The sequence below is a fragment of the Triticum aestivum genome, chromosome 5D (assembly GCF_018294505.1).
Source record: "Triticum aestivum cultivar Chinese Spring chromosome 5D, IWGSC CS RefSeq v2.1, whole genome shotgun sequence".
Taxonomy (NCBI): Eukaryota; Viridiplantae; Streptophyta; class Magnoliopsida; order Poales; family Poaceae; genus Triticum; species Triticum aestivum.
This window is the reverse complement of record NC_057808.1, coordinates 42,315,141-42,333,596: the sequence shown is the minus strand read 5'-3', so window position 1 is coordinate 42,333,596 and position 18,456 is coordinate 42,315,141. Positions and strand designations below refer to the sequence as shown.

Sequence of the window (18,456 nt, the reverse complement as noted above, 5' to 3'; positions counted from 1 at the left end):
GTAGCGTATGCCACTGGAATTTGACATCTCACTTTTGCCACTTTTAACTTTTGAAAAAAATGCCATTTCATAGCAAATGCAAGAAAAATCCTTTCACTCTTAATCTTTGACAATGTATCACAATTGCCACTCTAATTTTTTCGTTTTTGCCAAAGAATAACAATTGTGATGTATTGTCAAAATCTAAGAGTGGCAAAAGGAAAATGTTAAATTTTAGAGTGACCTGAGCAAGGTGGACAAAAACTAGAGTGGCAAAAACTTCTAAAATACCTTTATATCATAGTATATGCGAAAATCACTGCATTTTACTGCCTTAGTAAATAAGGTGCTGTTTGGTTTTTGCCCACATCCGCCCACCAAATCGTGGGCAGCCAAAATTTTGGCGGACAATTGTGCCTGCCCAGTTCGCCATGGAGTTAGCGTAAAATATTGGATCCCATCCAAACAACCTTATCAATCCTTGGTGAACGCCAATATATTGGCAGGGCAGGTGAGGCTTGGATCCAAACCGCCTCGAAACATAAGATGTTTTTGAACTGTAAAACATTTTTACCTTTAGTTATAGATAGAGGTACAATTAGTAAAGCCTGTACTAAATCAGCGTCAATTAATATAGATTGGAGAGAGTATTATTTCTCAAAAACTGCTCTGTCACACACTCGGGAAATTCGCTTAATCCGAGTGGGGCCCGCCTGTCAGTACCCGTACGTGGAATTTCATCGCAGCCGTCCGTGCACCCTCCTCGTGATTCGTGCAGCGATGGTGGCCATGTCCTGGCCCACAAGGCACCGCGAAACGACCAAACCCCAAACCCTTCTCCCCTTGCTTTCCTTCCCCAACCCTTCCGGCGGCGGCGGCGGCGGCGCGCTCCCTCCCCTCCCCTCCCCACCGTCTCCGATGGCCCTCGTCGCCGGCTCCTACGAACGCTTCATCTGGGGCTTCTCCCTCAAGGCCCTGGCCGCCTCCTCCGACGAGGCCCAGGCCCTCGCGCCGCTCTTCTCCTACCCGGCCCACGCGGGGCCCATCCGCTGCGTGGCCGCCGCGCCGCGGGCGGGCCTCGCGGCCTCCGGCGGCGCCGACGACTCCATCCGCCTCTACGACCTGCGCGCCGCCGCCGACCTCGGTCCGCTCCTCGATCCCTCCGCCGCCGTCTCCGCGCTCGCCTTCCACTCCATCGGCCCCGTCCCGCGCAACCTCCTCGCCGCCTCCGACGACGGCCTGCTCCACCTCTACGACGCCGACGGCTTCGCGCTCCTCACCTCGCTCCGCGTCTTCCCGCGGGGCCGCGAGGCAGCCGACGCCCTCGCCGTGCACCCCTCGGGCCGGGTCGCGCTCGCCGTCGGCCGGGCCGGGGGCCTCTCCATGGTCAACCTCCTCCGCGGCCGCCGCAGCTTCACCTGCCGCCTCGAGCGCCCCGCCTCGGCCGTCGCGTACGCCCAGGACGCCGCCGGCGGTGACCGCTTCGTGATGGCCGCTGAGGAGAAGGTCACCGTGCATGACTCCGAGGACGCCCGGATCATCCATGAGATGCGCTGCGACAAGAGGGTTCTCGCCTTAGCTCCATCAAAGGTATTCATCCACATTTGCTGTGGCTCCTGGTAATAAACCTATCTATATTGTTAATCATGCCATGATAATAGATTTCTCTAGGAAAAAGAACATGGTCATAAGCGTGCTTATATCGCTTAATGTTACTAGTAGCTTCTTACCTAGGATTTAAAAGATTATGGCTGGTTAAGAGTCTACTTTGTATGGCTTGAGAAGTTCCTGGAAACTGTTACCCTGTCCAATGCAAATTTGGCAAACCTTTGGTCAGCCATCTGACAGCCCATAATGCAACTTGTTTATACCCTATACAATGCAAATTTGTTATCCTGTTCAATGCAAATTTGTCCTTTGGTCAGCCATATCACAGCCCATAAGACTCATAGGTATAACATCATGTTGTGGTCAATCTATCTGGACTCGGTTCTGTTTCCCCTTGTGAAGTCGGCGGATCTTCAGATACTTACTGTCATAGCGCTTTAGCTTCACTTCCATTACTTTTCTATTATTTGTGCTATAAATCTTTCTTCTAGAAGTAGAGCTTTAGCTTCACTTCCATTTCTTTTCTATTCTTTGTGCTTTAAATCTTTCTTCTAGAAGTGGAAACACCACACGAATATGGGCGTAGGCATAATGTCATAGCATTTTAGCTTCACTTCCATTGCTTTTATATATTGCCCACTTGTTTATCATGTATGTGCCAGAATGGAATTCTTTACACCGGAGGAGAGGATCGTGGTATTACTGCTTGGGATTTGACGAGCGGCAAGGTTTCATCGCGCATCGAGGGCGCTCATTCAACTCGTGTAAAAGGGATTGTCGTTTTCGATGACCGGAATGACGGATCTGAATCGAGCACTCTAGTTGCCTCGGCTTCATCTGATGGCATCATAAGGATCTGGGATGTTCGGATGATTGGTAGCGAGAAGCCTACTCCATTGGCAGAGGCCAACACAAAAGCAAGGCTAACATGCCTTGCTGGGACATCATTGAAATGTAAGTCCATGGAAGCTTCAGCTATACATAAAACAGAGCATAGCATTGATTATTCTCAGAAAAAGAATCGTGATTGATGTTAAACCTGGTTTCATGAGTTGATACTTTTTTTATTAGTACAGTCATGAGTTGATACTTTGAACTAAATGCCATTTTTTTTCTTCATATAATCATATTTGTCACTCGCATTCGTGTTCACTGGTGTCTCTTGATTCTGCAGGAGTTAATCAAGTGAGATGTTGAGTTTGAGTTGAACTATCGAAGAGAGGATGGACTACCAGTTTTGTGATGTCAGTGTAGTCTATGTAGTTCTTACTGGTGGAGGAAACAACAAGCTGGAAATCCTGGATGCATGGTAAATGTATGGTATGAGAGCTAGTCATCGATTATACATCATCATAGTTTGGCTTGAGGGCATGGACTGGTTAGATTAATGTCAAGGCGATTGCAAGATCCGATTGTATCAATCAAAAGTCTTCAGTGTAAACCATTTTGTTCTAATATTAAGTGTGCAGGTTGCCACAAATATTTAGTCTCCATGTATGAATTTCTACCCTCCTTTTTCCACCATTCGTTGATGTTTGACTTTTGCACCCACACAAAGTTTTTCCAGTCATATACAAAATGATATGAACTGGTGCCTGACACTGAAACTGGAAACGATTGTTGACCTGATCATCACAAAAATGTTTTCAGTTGTAAAGATCTTTCTGTTCCTTTGGGTCGATTGATGAATATTTAGCTTGACTTGATTCATGCTAAATTGTCCATTGTTATCTTTTTGACTGGAGGATGCTAGCTTGAATTGCAGGGCAATCCCCAATAGTGCAGCACTGGTTTGGATATTAAGGATCTTGATATCCTGATATGAACTACTACTCCCTCCACTAGTATAAAACAATGCTCTTATATTATGAGACGATGGATGAAACCAATCTATTTGAGCTTCACCTCTGATAACAATTAAACAAAACCCAGAAAACAAACAAATACTCCCTCCGTCTCATAATATAAGAACGTTTTTTACACTATACTAGTGTCAAAAACGCTCTTATATTATAGGACGGAAGAAGTACCTCTCTCTTGGTTTACAGTACGCTGAGGAGATTATTTTAAGACAGCATGTTGAGACTTAGAGTTTCTTGAGCAGGATGGGCGCGCCATGATCAGGCTGCAGGGTGGAGACCGGGAACGGGGCGTGCCTGTAGCATGGCGACAGCCCGAACTCGAAGCGCTGCAGTATCCTGCTCAGCGCCATCTTGGCTTCGATGAGCGCGAAGTTCTGGCCGACGCAGATCCGCGGGCCCCAGCCGAACGGGAAGAACGCCGACGACGACGAGTTCCCGGACGCCTTGGAGACGCCCTCGGCGAACCTCTCCGGCCTGAACTCGTCGGCGTCCTCTCCCCAGACGTCCGGGTCATGGTGGAGGAACACGATGGGCAGCGAGAGGATCACGCCCGGCGGGTACCTGACGCCGCCCAGCTCCACCTCCGTGTACGTCTGCCGGTCGAACTGGATGACCGGCGGGTACAGCCTGAGCACCTCGTGCAGCACCATGGCCACCACCTTGAGCTGGTTTACGCCGTCCAGGTCCGGCTGGTCCTCCTTCCCGAAGACGCGCAGGACCTCCTCCCTCGCGCGGTCCTGCCACTCGGGGTGCATGCTCAGCGCCACCAGCGTCCAGGTGAGCAGCACGGCGGTGGTGTCCATTCCGGCGAAGTAGAAGAGCTTCAGCTCCCCGATGATGTCGTCCATGGTCATGATGGGCTTGGAGCTCCCGGCTTCCTTGGTCTCCGCGGCGTTGCACTCCATCAGCACGCCCAGCAGGTCATCGTTGCTGGCGTTGCCTTCTCTCATGGCCCTCTCCCTCCTGCCGATTATGCCTTTCAGCAGCCACTCGACCTCGCGCCCGTTCGCCTTCACCCGTCGGTTGAGTTGCATCGGCAAGAACCTGCCGGAAAGACAAAACCGAGCAAGAACAGTGATCACAAGCGGGTAATGTGCAAAAGCGACCAAGAGTGTAACGGGAGACTCACTTGAAACCTGGGAGGTATAGGGTGTTCAGCATCTTCACCACATTCTGGGCCTGCTCCGACTGTATCTGGAAAATCCTCCTCCCTTCGCTGAAGCTGCTGCCGAACGCCGCACGGGAGATCACGTCGCCGGTGAGGTTCTGGAACTCCGGCCACACGTCTATCTCCTTGGCCTCGTCGGACCCCACGCGATCCTCCCACCTAGTCACCAGCTCATTGCAGCAGGCGACGAAAGCGGGCATCATTTTCTGCATCACAACCAAGGCAAATTGAACATCATTCAGACAAAGCGAGCAAGCGGCTCCTTGGAGTTGCATGTTCTGACATGAAGTGAAGAGAAAAAAACAATTGCTCATGGTTTGGTTTTCACGCTTGCCTTGAGTTTCTCGAGATGAAATGCGGGGTTGATGATCTTCCGGTGAGCGGCCCATTTCTCGCCGTCGTGGCTCACCAGCCCGTTGGCCAGCCGCCTGACGATGCCGTTGCTGAACTTGCGCTTCCGGAAGTGCCCGGACTTGTTGGCCAGTATCTCCCGCACCAGTTTTGGATCGTTCACGATCACCCTCGGGGTCGGGCCGAACCAGGTCACGGAGATCTTCCCTGCAAATTTTCAGCTTCCTTGAGTTTCAGACATGCAAGTCTGAACAAGTGACCATCACAGCCATGTTCACTAATAACATCTTTAATATGCGAAAAAAAGAGCATATATAATGTAACGATGGATTTAATTTATTTACCGTGCTCCTTGATCACGCTGTGGTACAGGGGGGCCACCCGCGCTGTGATATTGTGTGACGGCGGCAGCATGGGCACCGACCGGGCCACGGCGACCAGCCGGGAAAACTCCCGCAGATCGCCGAACGGGAAGCGGTACGCCCTGCCGCCGAGGCCCTGGGCCCGCAGCGCTCGGTCCAGCCTCCGCGGGGTGATCCAGGCCAGCTCCAGCACCCGCCAGGCCCACCATAGAGCCACGAGTGCCGCAACCGAGAAAAGCAAGCTCCATTGTTGCGACAGCACAGCTCCGATCGCCATGGCCGATCCGAGCTCTGAAGCCTAGCTCACAGTTTGGTGTTGGGGCATGCAATGCAAGAGGTGAGTGCTAGGAGGGAAGCTATGCTATGCAGAGAGGGAAACCAATTATATATAATAAGAGACAAACTCCTATGGACGTTATGATACTGTTTTGATGGAGTAACCAAAGCTGAATGGTGTTGATTTTGCTGACAAGCTTCTGCCATCAGTGCGTACGTACATGTCTAGTTGTCGGTGCAGGGAAACAAGGAGAAAGAAACAGAATGAAGAGTTTTGCAGCCTTGTGGCAGTTATTTACCTTGGAGGTCCTAATTACCATCCTGGACTGTACCTGGCTAGGGACTCGAGGGTGATCAGCTTCTGCTCAGCATGGTGTGACTGCAATTGTGTAATGGTTGGCTACTGAAGTGTAAGGGAATAGATGGACACAGGGTTCGATCTACGCTCTCTGTTGCAGTAGCAGGTTACAGTTCATCGATACACGAACGGAGGAAGCACTCTCGAGAGGAGCCAAGGAGGAAGAAAGGTAAAAGGGGAAGCCGCCGGTCCGCCGTGATCCACTGGATGATCTGTTTGCTGTCTCTGCCCCAGATACTTTTTTTTTTTGAGACAAACTGCCCCAGATACTTGTAGTGGGCAGCGCTCAGGGTGGTGCACAGCCGGGCCTGGCCCATGTACACGTGCAGGACCGGGGGCTCCCAAGAACCGTCCAGATCCCATTGCACTCCATGGTCCGTGACCAGCTCAAAGTCGCGGTGGTAGCCGAAGTTGGCGTTGACTTGAACGACGTGGGGGTAGTAGTCGTAGGCGATGTCGACCGAGTTGAAGGAGATGCTGAAGTAGTCGTTGAAGCTGTCGACAGAGCCTTGCATGAAGCCGGCAACAACAGCGACGACACCCCACCTTCCTTGGAAATGTTCTTGATTGTAGCAGGAAGAAGACACCATACCCCCCATGCCCGATGCGCTCATGCTGATTACCATTGCCATTAGAATCTGCGACAGTTGAATATCAGAAGTCTGCCTGGTGACCCTCCCGGGATCGCATGACTTATGCACATCACCGGTAGAGTATTCGGTCGAAACGGAAACTGAAGCACCGGGAAGATCACATGAGTAATACCACCGTGGACACCCCTCAATTGCAGCTTGTATATTCCCTGCAATTTATGAGAAATAGGGTCGCCACCAATAACCGCATACTCCAAATCCAATACGTGGCGCTCATAAGATCTCCAATGCTCCAAAATTTGTCAAGACAAAAACACCCAGCCAACTGCCTGACTTGCTCATGTACAACTAGAAACTGCTGCTCAACGATTTCTAGTGAGGCAACACCATCAACAAGTATAGTCACAGCCGGACCAAGATTTGTAACACCAGCATTGGGTAGTTCATCACGCTGAAGCCCCATGGCAGCAGAATTGCAAGCTAGCCAACCCTCAGAGAACCCAGAGTTTTTTTTTTAAGCTGGCTAAGACAGCCCTGTCCAATGCGAAACTAAGACATTCCTTAATTTTCCCTTGACTCGAAATTTTCCCTTGTACTGACATGGTCGTGATCCGCAGTGTCTCTGGCATTTTTTTAGGCTTAGGAAAACTACCTACAGCAGCATGTTCAGAAAACTTCCAATGCCCCTGATCAAGAACAGTTGTAAACTGATGCTCAATAGGTTCCCATGAACAAACAACATTAACAGTGATAGTCACCAGTAAAGCAAAATTGTCAATAGTAGAATAGTATTCATCCGGAAGCTATGTCCTCTTCATGAGAGCAAGCAAACGACGGCCATGGAGTGGGTCGAACCTCATTCCCCTCTGCACTATGCTGCACCAGAAATGATGGCCATGGCGCCGGCCGTATCGGCAGCCCTTCGTGTCTTGTGGGCGGCGAGACCTCCAGGTCATGGTTCCGAAACAGCTGCATCGAATCGACAGCGTCGGTACCCGAGTGAAGGAGGTCAGTGACGAGCATCGGTGTGGCTGCTGGGAGGAGCGACACGTGCAGAACAGCAGAAACGTCGGTGGCGGCGTCATGGGCTTCGTCGACCTGGGTCGAGCACTCCGTCGAACAGGTGAGGGGCACCATCGGGATGCAGACCGGGGCTGCATCATGGACCTCAAACTTGCGAGCGAAGCTTTGGGTGGCTGTTGAAGAATCCAGCAAGGTCGACCTCGGGAAAAGGCTCCCTCGCATCGGAATCACCGCAGGACGCAATGTTCATCTCCAGATGCTTCACCTCGGCGGCGCAGGATAGAACACGGCTGACGGCTCCCCAGCTCCACTGGACGCCACGCAGAGACAGCTGCTCTAACACCGGGAGCCTGCCGATCCAGATAGTGTACACAGTACCTGAAACAATCAAAAGTATAGACAAAGATGAAACGAACCAGAAGTTCAGAACTGCCATGCATAGGGGCTTACCGATGTTGTTGGCAATCGTGAGGCGCTTTGGGCTGTCGCCGATGCCGTCGTCGTGCTCCAGCGAGACCCAGTTGAAACCCTGGAGCTCAAGGGGAGTCGACATGGGGCGCGGGTGCCGGAGCCGACCAAGTCAAGGCGGCAGCGCTGGGCACGTAGCCAGAGCACTGGCACTTGAGCAGAGCGAGGTCGGTGAGATTGGGGCACGCGGCGACGGCGGCGCCGACCGCGAGGCCGTCCAGAGACGCGCCGGAGATCTCCAGCACGCGAAGCCGCTCCAGCTGGCCCCAGGCCGGCTAGCCCTTGGTGGTGTGGTTGGCATAGCTCAAGAGAGATTGGCTCTAACGAGTCCGTTTTTGACTAAATTGCTCAAAGCCACCACGGATACTCTAAAACCACCACTTTTGTTAGAAGTTTCAAAAAACCACCATTTCCGCGGCAAGTGAATAACACATTGTCCTGATTCGAAATTGAGCTGCCTCTAACAGCAAAACTGACCGGTTAGGCCCACCTGCCGGGGCCACGTGGCATTTGCAAATGGGGGCAAGGGGACGGACGTTAGCCGGAGGAGGGCGTGGTCTGTGGCTCACCTGTTGTGCAGCGGCGACCGGAGGAGAAACAACACTGCCGGTGGCGCAAGGGACGGCGACGGCGCCGCGTCTCGGGGTGGGAAGAGGGCCAGTCGCAGCACAGGGTGCGGGGCGGCGGCGTCCTAGGCCGTAGCCATTGATTTGGTAGGATCCAAGCTCCCGCCCATGGCCGTAGCCGTCGATTCGGTCGGAGCCGAGCTCCCGCCCGTGGCCGTGGTCATCGATTTGGTCGGAGCCGAGCTCCCGCCCTTGGTCGTGGTCGTCGATTTGGCCGGAGCCGAGCTCCCGCCCATGGTCGTGGTCGTCGATTTGGCCGGAGCCGAGCTCCCGCCCATGGCCGTCGCCGTTGATTTGGTTGGAGCCGAGTTCCCGTACCCGCACACGCGCTCGACTGCGAGCTCCGGCTGGCGTCGGCCACGAACCAAGCCCGACGACGACACCACAGACAACTGCAAGGGAGCTCGTGCGCGCGTCCTCCATTGGAGCTCCCTACCTCTCCCCCTGTGGAGCGTCGTCGGTGGTGGAACGGCGCCGGCGCATCTGGGCGGGGAGGGTGAGGCTGCATGAATCGTCCCTGGGGTCAGGCTCATCGGCGCCGCTGGGATCCTTCGGCTCCGCTCGCATCTCCGACGGCGGCGCCCCCAACTCGGAGGCGGCCTGCAGGAGGGAAGGCTTCCACGGCGGCGAGGAGCAGAGAGCTCCGGCGGCGGCCATGGCGAGATCTACTGTGGGAGCGGAACCAGTGGCTGTTGGTCGGTGTGTGTGTGGGCCCAAACCTATTTGCAAACGCCGCTAGTGTCCGTCTGTGCGCATCCACGCCCCTGGACCGTAAGTGGGCCCAACTTGTCAGGTTTGCTGTTAGTCGCGGTTCACAGCTTGTTTAGTGCAATGTGTTATTCACTTGCCGCGGAAATGGTGGTTTTTTGAATTTTTTGGCAAAAGTGGTGGTTTTCGAGTATCCGCGCCACAAATGTGGTGGCTTTCAGCAATTTACTCTCCGTTTTACAACACATTGTACATCTCATTTGTTGCATAATAACTACTCATATCATGTCACATTGAGCCAATTGCATATCCATTTTGTCATGCGACTATTACAATTTTCCCAAAAAATACCATGTGGCTATTACAATTTTTCTAAATTTTGCAATGGTTCTTTAGAAACACTTCAAAAAAATTCTCTAGGAAAAAAAAATTGAAATTTGCCATGGCGTAGGAGTCGATATAAAAAATTCTATAATTTGTCATATACATTTACACATAGTTGCCGTGATTTTTGTTGGTAATTTATGTTGTTAGCATTTTTGGTTATTTTCATTTCTTTAGATCATATCGTGTTTTTGTGTGTTATCCATTTTTTGTGAACTTCCTACTCATGTGATACATTAACTCTTGTAGAATCATGATAACTTTTTACATGTTATCTCTATATATTAAATGTTGGATATGTGGTGTTTTTCTATTATATTGAGCATGACAATTTAGTTACACAGAGCGTGACAGTTTTGTTATTTAGATCAATGCGTTTTTCTATTTAGAGCATGTCAATATTTTTATAGCATGTCAAATTTGCATGATCCTTAGAGGAACCATGAGCATGAAGGATGCGCGGGTAATCTTCGTCCCAGTAATGTGGGAACCGTGGAAGCACCGAAACGTGATTGTATTCGATGGAGTAACCCCCTCACCCACAAAGGTAATCAACGCTATTGTGATTGACGGAGAGCGGTGGCCCTTCTGAAGCCCGACATGGACGCCTTTTTTGTGGCGCTAGAGGTAGGCCGTGGCGAGACTAGAGGTTGCGTTGTCGGTGGAGTCAGAGTTGTAACTACCAACGTGGAGGGGCTCTTTACCTCATCCCTTTTTTAATATATAGTACACATACTTATGCGTAGTCGAAAAAGAATAAGCTTCGTGATTTAAGTAGTAGTACTTGCTAGACAGGCCTATTCTACAGGCAAGCGTGGCGCCGCAGGCCTTCCTGAGCGAAGGATATTGCCTCTTGGCTAGCGTTGCTAGCTCAGTCAGCAGCGAACGGTTTTTTATTTTTTGAGGATCTACGGTCAACCAGCGAACCTGCAACCGGACAACACCAAAGCTACACGGGCAACCAGTGAATGCTCATGTTTTTTTTGGGTAGTTGTCAGTAGCGCGTGATACATAAGCGCGCTGCTGCTAATAGCTACAACCCGTCTTTCTAGAGCATGCTATTGCTAACCGCTCGCTACTGCTACACACACCCCTCGCTATTGTTATTATTTTTCTATTTTTTTCTATTGCATGTTTGTTTTGTATTTTTACAGGTTTATACAATAGTCTCTATCATATCATACACATACAAATCTAATCATCTCATACACATACAAATAGTCTTATCAAATCATGTCATCATCTTAATCATCATCCAACACAAAGTGATGTCTCTCGTCATCATCTTGAAATAGTGATACAAGTGTCGAATACTTGCAACTACATTGTCATCATCTAAACAATGATATATAAGAGAAGAGCAATCACTATGACTGAGAGCGGAACTATGCAGAACATGAGGCGGCTGTTATGATTCCTCTCTCGCGCTAGCATGAACCTCAAATGACTCGCTTCTGCTTCTTGTCTGCTACCGAACCCTTTATGGCTGGCGCCTGAGAACCGTTCCACTCGGGCCTGACACTCGGGCCACTCGTCGTACACTCCCAAAACTTTCCCTATGTACACGACATAGCACTTCTTCCTTTGTTTTATGTCCGAAACTCGGCCTCTTCTTCCTTTGTTTGCGGATCCGAAGGTGGCCACCCGCCTCTCTTGTGTAGCTGGCTAGCTAAAGCTAATCGCCAGGTAGTAGTAATCACTAGGTTTAGGGTTTTTTTAAGAGTGGAAAAAGAAACAAACTCTTCAATGAGGTTTTCTAGCACACGGTATCCAACGTCACTTACCCTTTGGATTGATCGAGATGCCAAATTATGCCATTTTGTGATGTATGCTATTCAAACCTGGTCCAGGAATCAGTTGAATGCTATGCCTAGTGGCTATTCGAACCGTAACATCTACTTAATTGTCATTTCTGTTTGTTGTTTCTCATTTCCTTCACCCGCTCACTTGTGCTTTCGTTGATCAATTCTTCTTGTAGGGTTAACTGTGAATAGGAAGTGTCTTATTTAAGGTTTCTTTGCAGAAGCTATAGAACACATGCTAGTCTGGTGTGCTATTTTTTGTTCAGTTAATTAACCGTTTTCTTATTTTCAGCAACATAATGGAAATTCTTGAAGACCAGCTTTTGGTAGCTTTAGGACACACACGGGATTTTTGAACTGATCGACAAGCTTGAAGGCTTTGATCTATGCGAATATTGCTGGGCGCGGACGAGCGCGCACGCTCCTGGTATCACGAATCGTTCAATATTTACCGGGATGTGGGCCGTATGTGGTAGAGTAGATGTACGCAGTAGTACAGCCTATCAATATACCGAGGTCGTCACTGGACGACCGTTTGGGTTGCGACGGCGCAATTAAGTTGACGTTCGTCTCGCCGTTTACGAGCCGCAGCCCCGTTTGATGGTAGGAAATGGCGTATGTGGGGTCCACCAAGGACAGTTATTATCTAGCTATCCCACACAGGCCTGTCTACTCGACTCCCCCCAAATCGAGCGAGGTACCCTAGTTGCAGTTCATGGCGAACACCAAGCAAGATGTAGAATCTCGTACGCGCCGGCGACCGCTTCTACAAGTGTCGCAATCATACATGTAGTTTTGGAAGTCGGCCTTGTTGCCTTTCATCCTGAGAATCTCGTACGCCATCTGCATCCTTAGGTATGAAATCAAACCCTGCAGGGAGCATGTCTGTTAGTAACTGCATGTTTGTGATCTCAATAGTACTGAAAAGGTTTGCCAACTTACTGGGGTTGGCAGTGTTATCAGCTTCAGACCATCGAACGCTCTGATGTAGTGTAGGACGTAGAAACCGCTCTCAGAAATGCTTTTTTTTAGTAGGTACTAAATCATCAGTTTCTTGCACACAGATGAATGTATCAAAATTTTGAGGTTCATAAGTTCTGTTTTGGACAAACTTACATGGTGCAGTTCCGATGCCAGGCATTGTTATACCTGTAAGTCCATGGGGAAGTAGCAAAATGCCAATCTGGATAACACTCATGAAGGCACTGAAAGAGGGCACGTAGAATGCGCAGACTTGTGTCTTTGTGTTTCTTCTCTACTGTGCTCCTTGGTGAGTTGCCAGCATGGGGTCCATTACGTATAGAGTTTTTGCAGTGATATAACCTTCAGAAGTCATGACAGGGACAACAAAGTGTTGCTGCAGGCGTGGTTGATTTGTGGACAGTCGTTTTTGACTGCTCTTGCTCTGCAGCTAGGAGCATGCCCATGAATTCAGAGTACATAGAGGTGGAGCCATTGTCAAGTTTGTTGAAAATCTGGAGCACAAGATGGGAGCATCTCTGAAGGTGTTCATGTGACAGAGTATCTCCAGGTGGCTTGTGGTTGATGGCAAAATGCAGCACTGCATCACGAATCCTTGAGCACACTGCAGTGCTGATAAATTCTTTGGTAGCAATCCTGACGGCAGCAACTGAATGTGTACTGTCCTGACAAGGTGGATGTAGTTCCCACTGAATCGCCATATAAGAGGCCATGGATTTTGTCTGTACATGTTGCCAGAGAAAAGCAGTTAATCTAATCAGGAGTGGTAATAACGCACATGCTTCCTTGTACTAACAAAACTGCATCCAAATTTTGAATTGAGAACATAATTGAAAATTCTTCTTGCCTTGAAATGGAATGTGCCGCTTCTTGCCAACTTGAATAATTCTTTCATCTTATCTGTTGTGTACTCTGACAACCGTGGCCAAACGTTGTCCTTGACGTTGGCTTCTCCGAAATCCATCCACTCCAAAAAGAACATCTGATTCGGTTTTCGCCCAATTTTCCGTTAATTAACTGGGCAATTCTCTTCTTCTTAATTAATCGATGAGGCAAATCTTTTGCCTCCGTTTCGAAAAAAAAGAACACCTGATCATGCCGTGAAGAAAACAAAGTATCAGGTCACATGTACAATGAGTAGGAACAGCCAAAAGTAGAGTGAATTGCAAAAAACATCGACACTTCAGGCTAGGTTTGCAGGAACCACACATATACGAAATTGTGCCAAAAAGCACTAATTTTTTTCATATTTTTTTTTTTGCAAAAAATACTGGTTGCTCGTTTGGACCGTTTTAAGTGCGTTTATGACAAGGGGGGCCCGCATCCGTCGACGTGGCAGCACTGTTCACACGGCAACGCCGTTAGACGGTGTTACACGCCGCTGGCGCACCGGTTCGAGCCGGGCGGGTCGAACACCCCCGAAGCGGTGCAGGCCCACCCCCAGCCCTCACTCTCTCTCATCCTTCTCCCTCTCTCTGCTCCCGCTCGTTCGCCGCCGCCGCCCCCTCCCACATCTCCGACCGCCATCGCCGCCGCGTCGCCATGGTGTCTTGGTCTGATGACGACAGCAGCGACAACTCTCACCAGTACGCCGACTCAGCTTCGGACGAGGGCATCATCAAGGTGAGTTGCTCGAGCTCAAGATAGGGTTAGGGTTAGGGTTGCAATTTGGGGATTTTTCTGTTGAGCCTTGATCTGAAGTTTTGTTGACTTTTCTTTGCACCTCCAGCTCCCCGAGACCATGGATGACTCCGATTTCGAGGGCACTCAACCTGACGTTTTGTGCAATGAACACTCCCTGCCAGCAAAGAGGCTTGTTGCTTTCCAGGACATCCATACTGGCAGGAGGTTCCTTGCTTGTGCTGTGAAGGTATGTGCCAAATTATGCTAATCTGGTCATTGTTTAGTACTAATTTTATAGTTAGCAGATCTGGTGTGCTAGTTGCTCAGTGAGGTAATTGTTTATATGTGAGCATGTGCACAGTGTTGTCAGCAGATCTGGTCTATTAGTTAGGTTGTTAATTAGTTATGTATTTTCTGTGATAGTGGTGGGTTAGTGAGGTCATTGTTTATATGCCAGTATGTGCATAGGGTTGGGAGCACTGATTGAGACTTGTTACTTTATAGCATGTGGATTAGTGAGCACTGTAATTGTTTAACTCACTGTGTCATATAGCTAGCTCATACCTGTTTTTTAACTCATTGTGTTACTTTATACCTGTTTGTTACTTTATACCATGTGGATTAGTGAGCACTTTACACCATTTGTTACTTTATAGCATTGTGTTACACGTAACACATGTTTAACACTAATATTACAGGAGGGAAGAAACTGTGGGCTAGTTGAATGGGTTGATCCATTTTGGCCAGCTACAATGGAGAATGCATTGACCAAGTTGTGGGATAAGTATGAAGAGTGCAGGAGGAGCAAGATTGAGGACAATCTGGAAAGCTCATTTGCTGTTCACAATCTGACACAACAGAAGATCAAGCTGCAGGCAAGTTATGAGAGGCTGGTTGAAGATGTCAACGGCCTCTTGGATGCCCAGGAGCAGATGGCTCAGATGGAGAGAGGTAAGATGCAGAACAAACCTGATGAGAGCAAGCTGCAGGAGAAGTATGACATGCTCAAGAACCTGACAGTTGCTCAAGACAATGTCATTAGGAACATGAAGTTGAAGCTTGCTGAAGAGAAGATTAAGTTGCAGGCCCACATTGATGAGCTTGAGAAGGTTGTGGAGCAGACCAAGCTGAAGCTGAATGGGATTAAGGCCATCTTAGATGAATGAGCAGTATAATGTAATATGCTGCTTATTAGTACCACCAGCATGGTTATGGAATGATGAGTACTATAATTATGGTTATGTAATGACTACTATTAGATGAATGATCTAGTAATATCTGAATTATGGTTATGTAATGCACCTATTTAGCATTAAGCACTATCCTGTAATATGGTACTTATTATTTATGGTTATGTATGGATCTTCCAGTTATGTGGACTCACTTGTTTGGAGCAGACCAAGCTGAAGCTGAATCTGATGTTGTTGATTGGTTTTGTCAATGGTGAGAGACCCTAGACTCACTTGCTAGTTTTGTCGATGCTGAGAGACCCTAGACTCACTTGCTAGTTTTGTCGACGCCGAGGGACCCTAGACTCACTTTGGTGGGTTTCTCGACGCCGAGTGACCCTAGACTCACTTTGGTGGGTTTTTCGACGCCGAGTGACCCTAGACTCACTTTGGGGTTTTTCGACACCGAGTGACCATAGACTCACTTTGGTGGGTTTTTCGACGCTGAGTGACCCTAGACTCACTTTGGTGGGTTTTTCGACGCCGAGGGACCCTAGACTCACTTTGGGGTTTTTCGACGCCGAGGGACCCTAGACTCACTTTGGGGTTTTTCGACGCCGAGGGACCCTAGACTCACTTTGGGTTTTTTCGACGCCGAGGGACCCTAGAATCATAGTAAGCATCATCATCACCAGAATCACCAGCATCACAGCCAACAAACTAAACATCTAGTCCATCCAAAGGCAACATATAACATAAACATCCAAGACAGCCAACATTGTCAGGTTCTCACATCCATCTATGCCAACATTTAAGATAAACATCCAAGTTCTCACAACCAATAATGGTTCAAAGCCAACATAGGCATCATAGGTTCTGAAAGCCAACAAAGGCATAATCTAGTTGAAAGCCAACAATGGCATCATAGGTTCTGAAAGCCAACAAAGGCATAATCTAGTTCACAGCCAACACAAAGGCATCACAAGCCAACAAAGACAAAGGCATCTAGTTCCCAGAAGCATAGAAGTACTCTTTCAACTTGTATGAAGAAGTCCTTTTTCTTCCACTCTGTCTTGGAGCTTGAAAAGTTGACCTGTTTCCTGCAGTAGAGGTAGAGGCTGTACCAGCAGTGGTAGCTTTCTTCCTGGGAGACCTCCTTGGAGGAGCAGCTGGTGTAGTGGCAGCAGGTGTAGGAGCAGCAGTTGATGGAGATGGCCTCTTCCTTGCTGGTGCAACAGTAGATGAAGATGGCCTCTTCCTTGGTGGTGCAGCAGCTGTAGATGCATTTGTTGTTGAAGTAGAAGCCTGTGACCTGTTTGGCTGCATTTCAAAAACAATTAAGGCTTGTGAGTTACAATGGAGACAAAAATAAAGAGAATTGAGGTGCTACTATAACTAACCTGATGCTGGTTTATTCTCAAAGCAAGAGCTGGCTTGAGTGGCTTGGAGCAAACATTGTATCTATGCCCTACAAGTTTGCAGTTGCTGCAAGTAATAGATGCCATCCTAGATGTATCTCTTGGTGCTGGCTTCTCAAATTGGTTTTTCCTCCTCTTTGTCTGTTGCTTCCCAACCTTGTCTTTAAATACTGGAGGCTCTATGTCCTGAGTTCTTGTCCTTGGCCACAGGTTAGGACCAGGCACAGGAAATATGATATGTGCAAATGCTTTTTTATACATTTCTTTTTTGAAGAAATCAGCCACAAAGTCCTCTGGCTGCAACTTAGCTTTCACTATTGCAGAAACTGCATGATGGCAAGGCATAGAAGTCATATCCCATTTCCTACATCCACATGTTCTGTCCAGCAAGTTCACTGAGTAGGTGTTTTCTCCACTAGTCACTTGGTAAATGTTAGGACCAGCCATCAAAGTCTGGCACCACCTTGAGTTGTACTTTGTCTCCTCTAACATTTCAGCATAGGTAGGGCAAATCTCCCAATTTGCTGTCTCTGTCTTTGTTCTATTCTTGTTAAATTTGACCATCAATTTTGTCCTAATTCCTTCTATCATGGTCACTATTGGCTTGCCTCTGACATCTAATATCATTTTATTAAACACCTCACTGATGGTGTTCACTACCAGGTCAGTTTTGCAATTAAAATCCATAGCATGCCTAGCCCAAGTATGAACAGGTATTTTGTGAAGCCATGTCCAAGTAGCCTTACACTCTCTTTTCAAAGCATTCATTGCATCAAGGTGTTCATTCTCAGTATAAGAGTAGCTAGCTGCATCCATGTGTTTCTTTAATTCATCACCTCTAAAACCAACAGTTTGGAAATTCTGATAGATATGTCTAAGGCAGAATCTTTGTGGACAATTGGGGAAAACATGGTTTATTGCATTTAAAAGCCCCTGTTTGAAACAAATGGGAAATAAAGCTAAGCATTGGTCCTATGAAACAATGAAGCTAGAGCAATGTGCATATGAAACAACGAAACAATGAAATCTAGTGCAATATTGTATGAGAAGAGAAGTTTACCTTCTGCCTATCAGAGATGATGGTATAATAACCAAACTTCCCACTTTCTCCACCAAGCGCATCTTTAAGCTGTGTTAAGAACCAGGTCCAGCTGTCTTTGTCCTCTTTGTCAACAACTCCAAATGCTATAGGGTAGATATTATTGTTCCCATCCCTTCCTGTTGCAGCAAGGATCTGTTGACCTGTTGACAGCTTGATAAAACAACCATCTACCCCTGCAAAGCTGACAATTGTGAGAAGATAGTGTATGTAATGTGAGCACATAAACAATTCACAACTTAGTAAATGAAATGTACCTATGAATGGCCTGCATCCATTCAAAAACCCTTCTTTGCAAGCACTTAGACAAAAAAAGAGGCCATGAAACCTAGGGTTTTTGCTTGGGTGCTCTGGTAGATGCCTAGTAGTCACAACACATCTAGAGCCTGGGTTTGTATCCAACACAGCCTGCAAATAATCTCTTATTCTAGTGTATTGTCCTCTCTGATCTCCTTGGACAACCTTCAATGCTTGCTTCCTAGCCCTGTAGGCCATATGGGTGGAGATCTCTATTCCATATTTCTTCTTCAGTGTCTGCATTATTGTGGTGGCTGGTGTGCCAATATCAACTCTCATCATTGCCTCACACTGGTGTGCA

General features: G+C 48.3%; 2 protein-coding genes across 2 annotated transcripts; one reads left to right on the top strand and one right to left on the bottom strand.

Moving 5' to 3' along the window:
• The first annotated feature begins 798 nt into the window (after positions 1 to 798).
• On the top strand, positions 799 to 3,108 carry LOC123119309 (p21-activated protein kinase-interacting protein 1-like). The gene is made up of 3 exons (XM_044539060.1): positions 799 to 1,569; positions 2,250 to 2,541; positions 2,762 to 3,108. Coding segments are annotated over exons 1-3 (966 nt in total). The 5' UTR covers positions 799 to 897; the 3' UTR covers positions 2,764 to 3,108.
• Positions 3,109 to 3,252: 144 nt separating this feature from the next.
• On the bottom strand, positions 3,253 to 6,856 carry LOC123119308 (cytochrome P450 72A397). The gene is made up of 4 exons (XM_044539059.1): positions 5,313 to 6,856; positions 4,952 to 5,175; positions 4,579 to 4,823; positions 3,253 to 4,493 (listed from the first exon to the last, which is right to left on the bottom strand). The coding sequence occupies exons 1-4, from the start codon at positions 5,605 to 5,607 to the stop codon at positions 3,674 to 3,676; spliced, it is 1,584 nt and encodes a 527-aa protein (XP_044394994.1). The 5' UTR covers positions 5,608 to 6,856; the 3' UTR covers positions 3,253 to 3,673.
• Between the last annotated feature and the right edge of the window lie 11,600 nt (positions 6,857 to 18,456).

Coding starts and splice junctions, on each gene's coding strand:
- LOC123119308 (XM_044539059.1), bottom strand. CDS start 5,607: ATGGCGATCGGAGCTGTGCTGTCGCAACAATGGAGCTTGCTTTTCTCG. Junction 4,824..4,951: donor TTCATCTCGAGAAACTCAAG/GCAAGCGTGAAA, acceptor GTTGTGATGCAG/AAAATGATGCCCGCTTTCGT. Junction 4,494..4,578: donor CTATACCTCCCAGGTTTCAA/GTGAGTCTCCCG, acceptor TCTTTCCGGCAG/GTTCTTGCCGATGCAACTCA.
- LOC123119309 (XM_044539060.1), top strand. CDS start 898: ATGGCCCTCGTCGCCGGCTCCTACGAACGCTTCATCTGGGGCTTCTCC. Junction 1,570..2,249: donor TCGCCTTAGCTCCATCAAAG/GTATTCATCCAC, acceptor TGTATGTGCCAG/AATGGAATTCTTTACACCGG.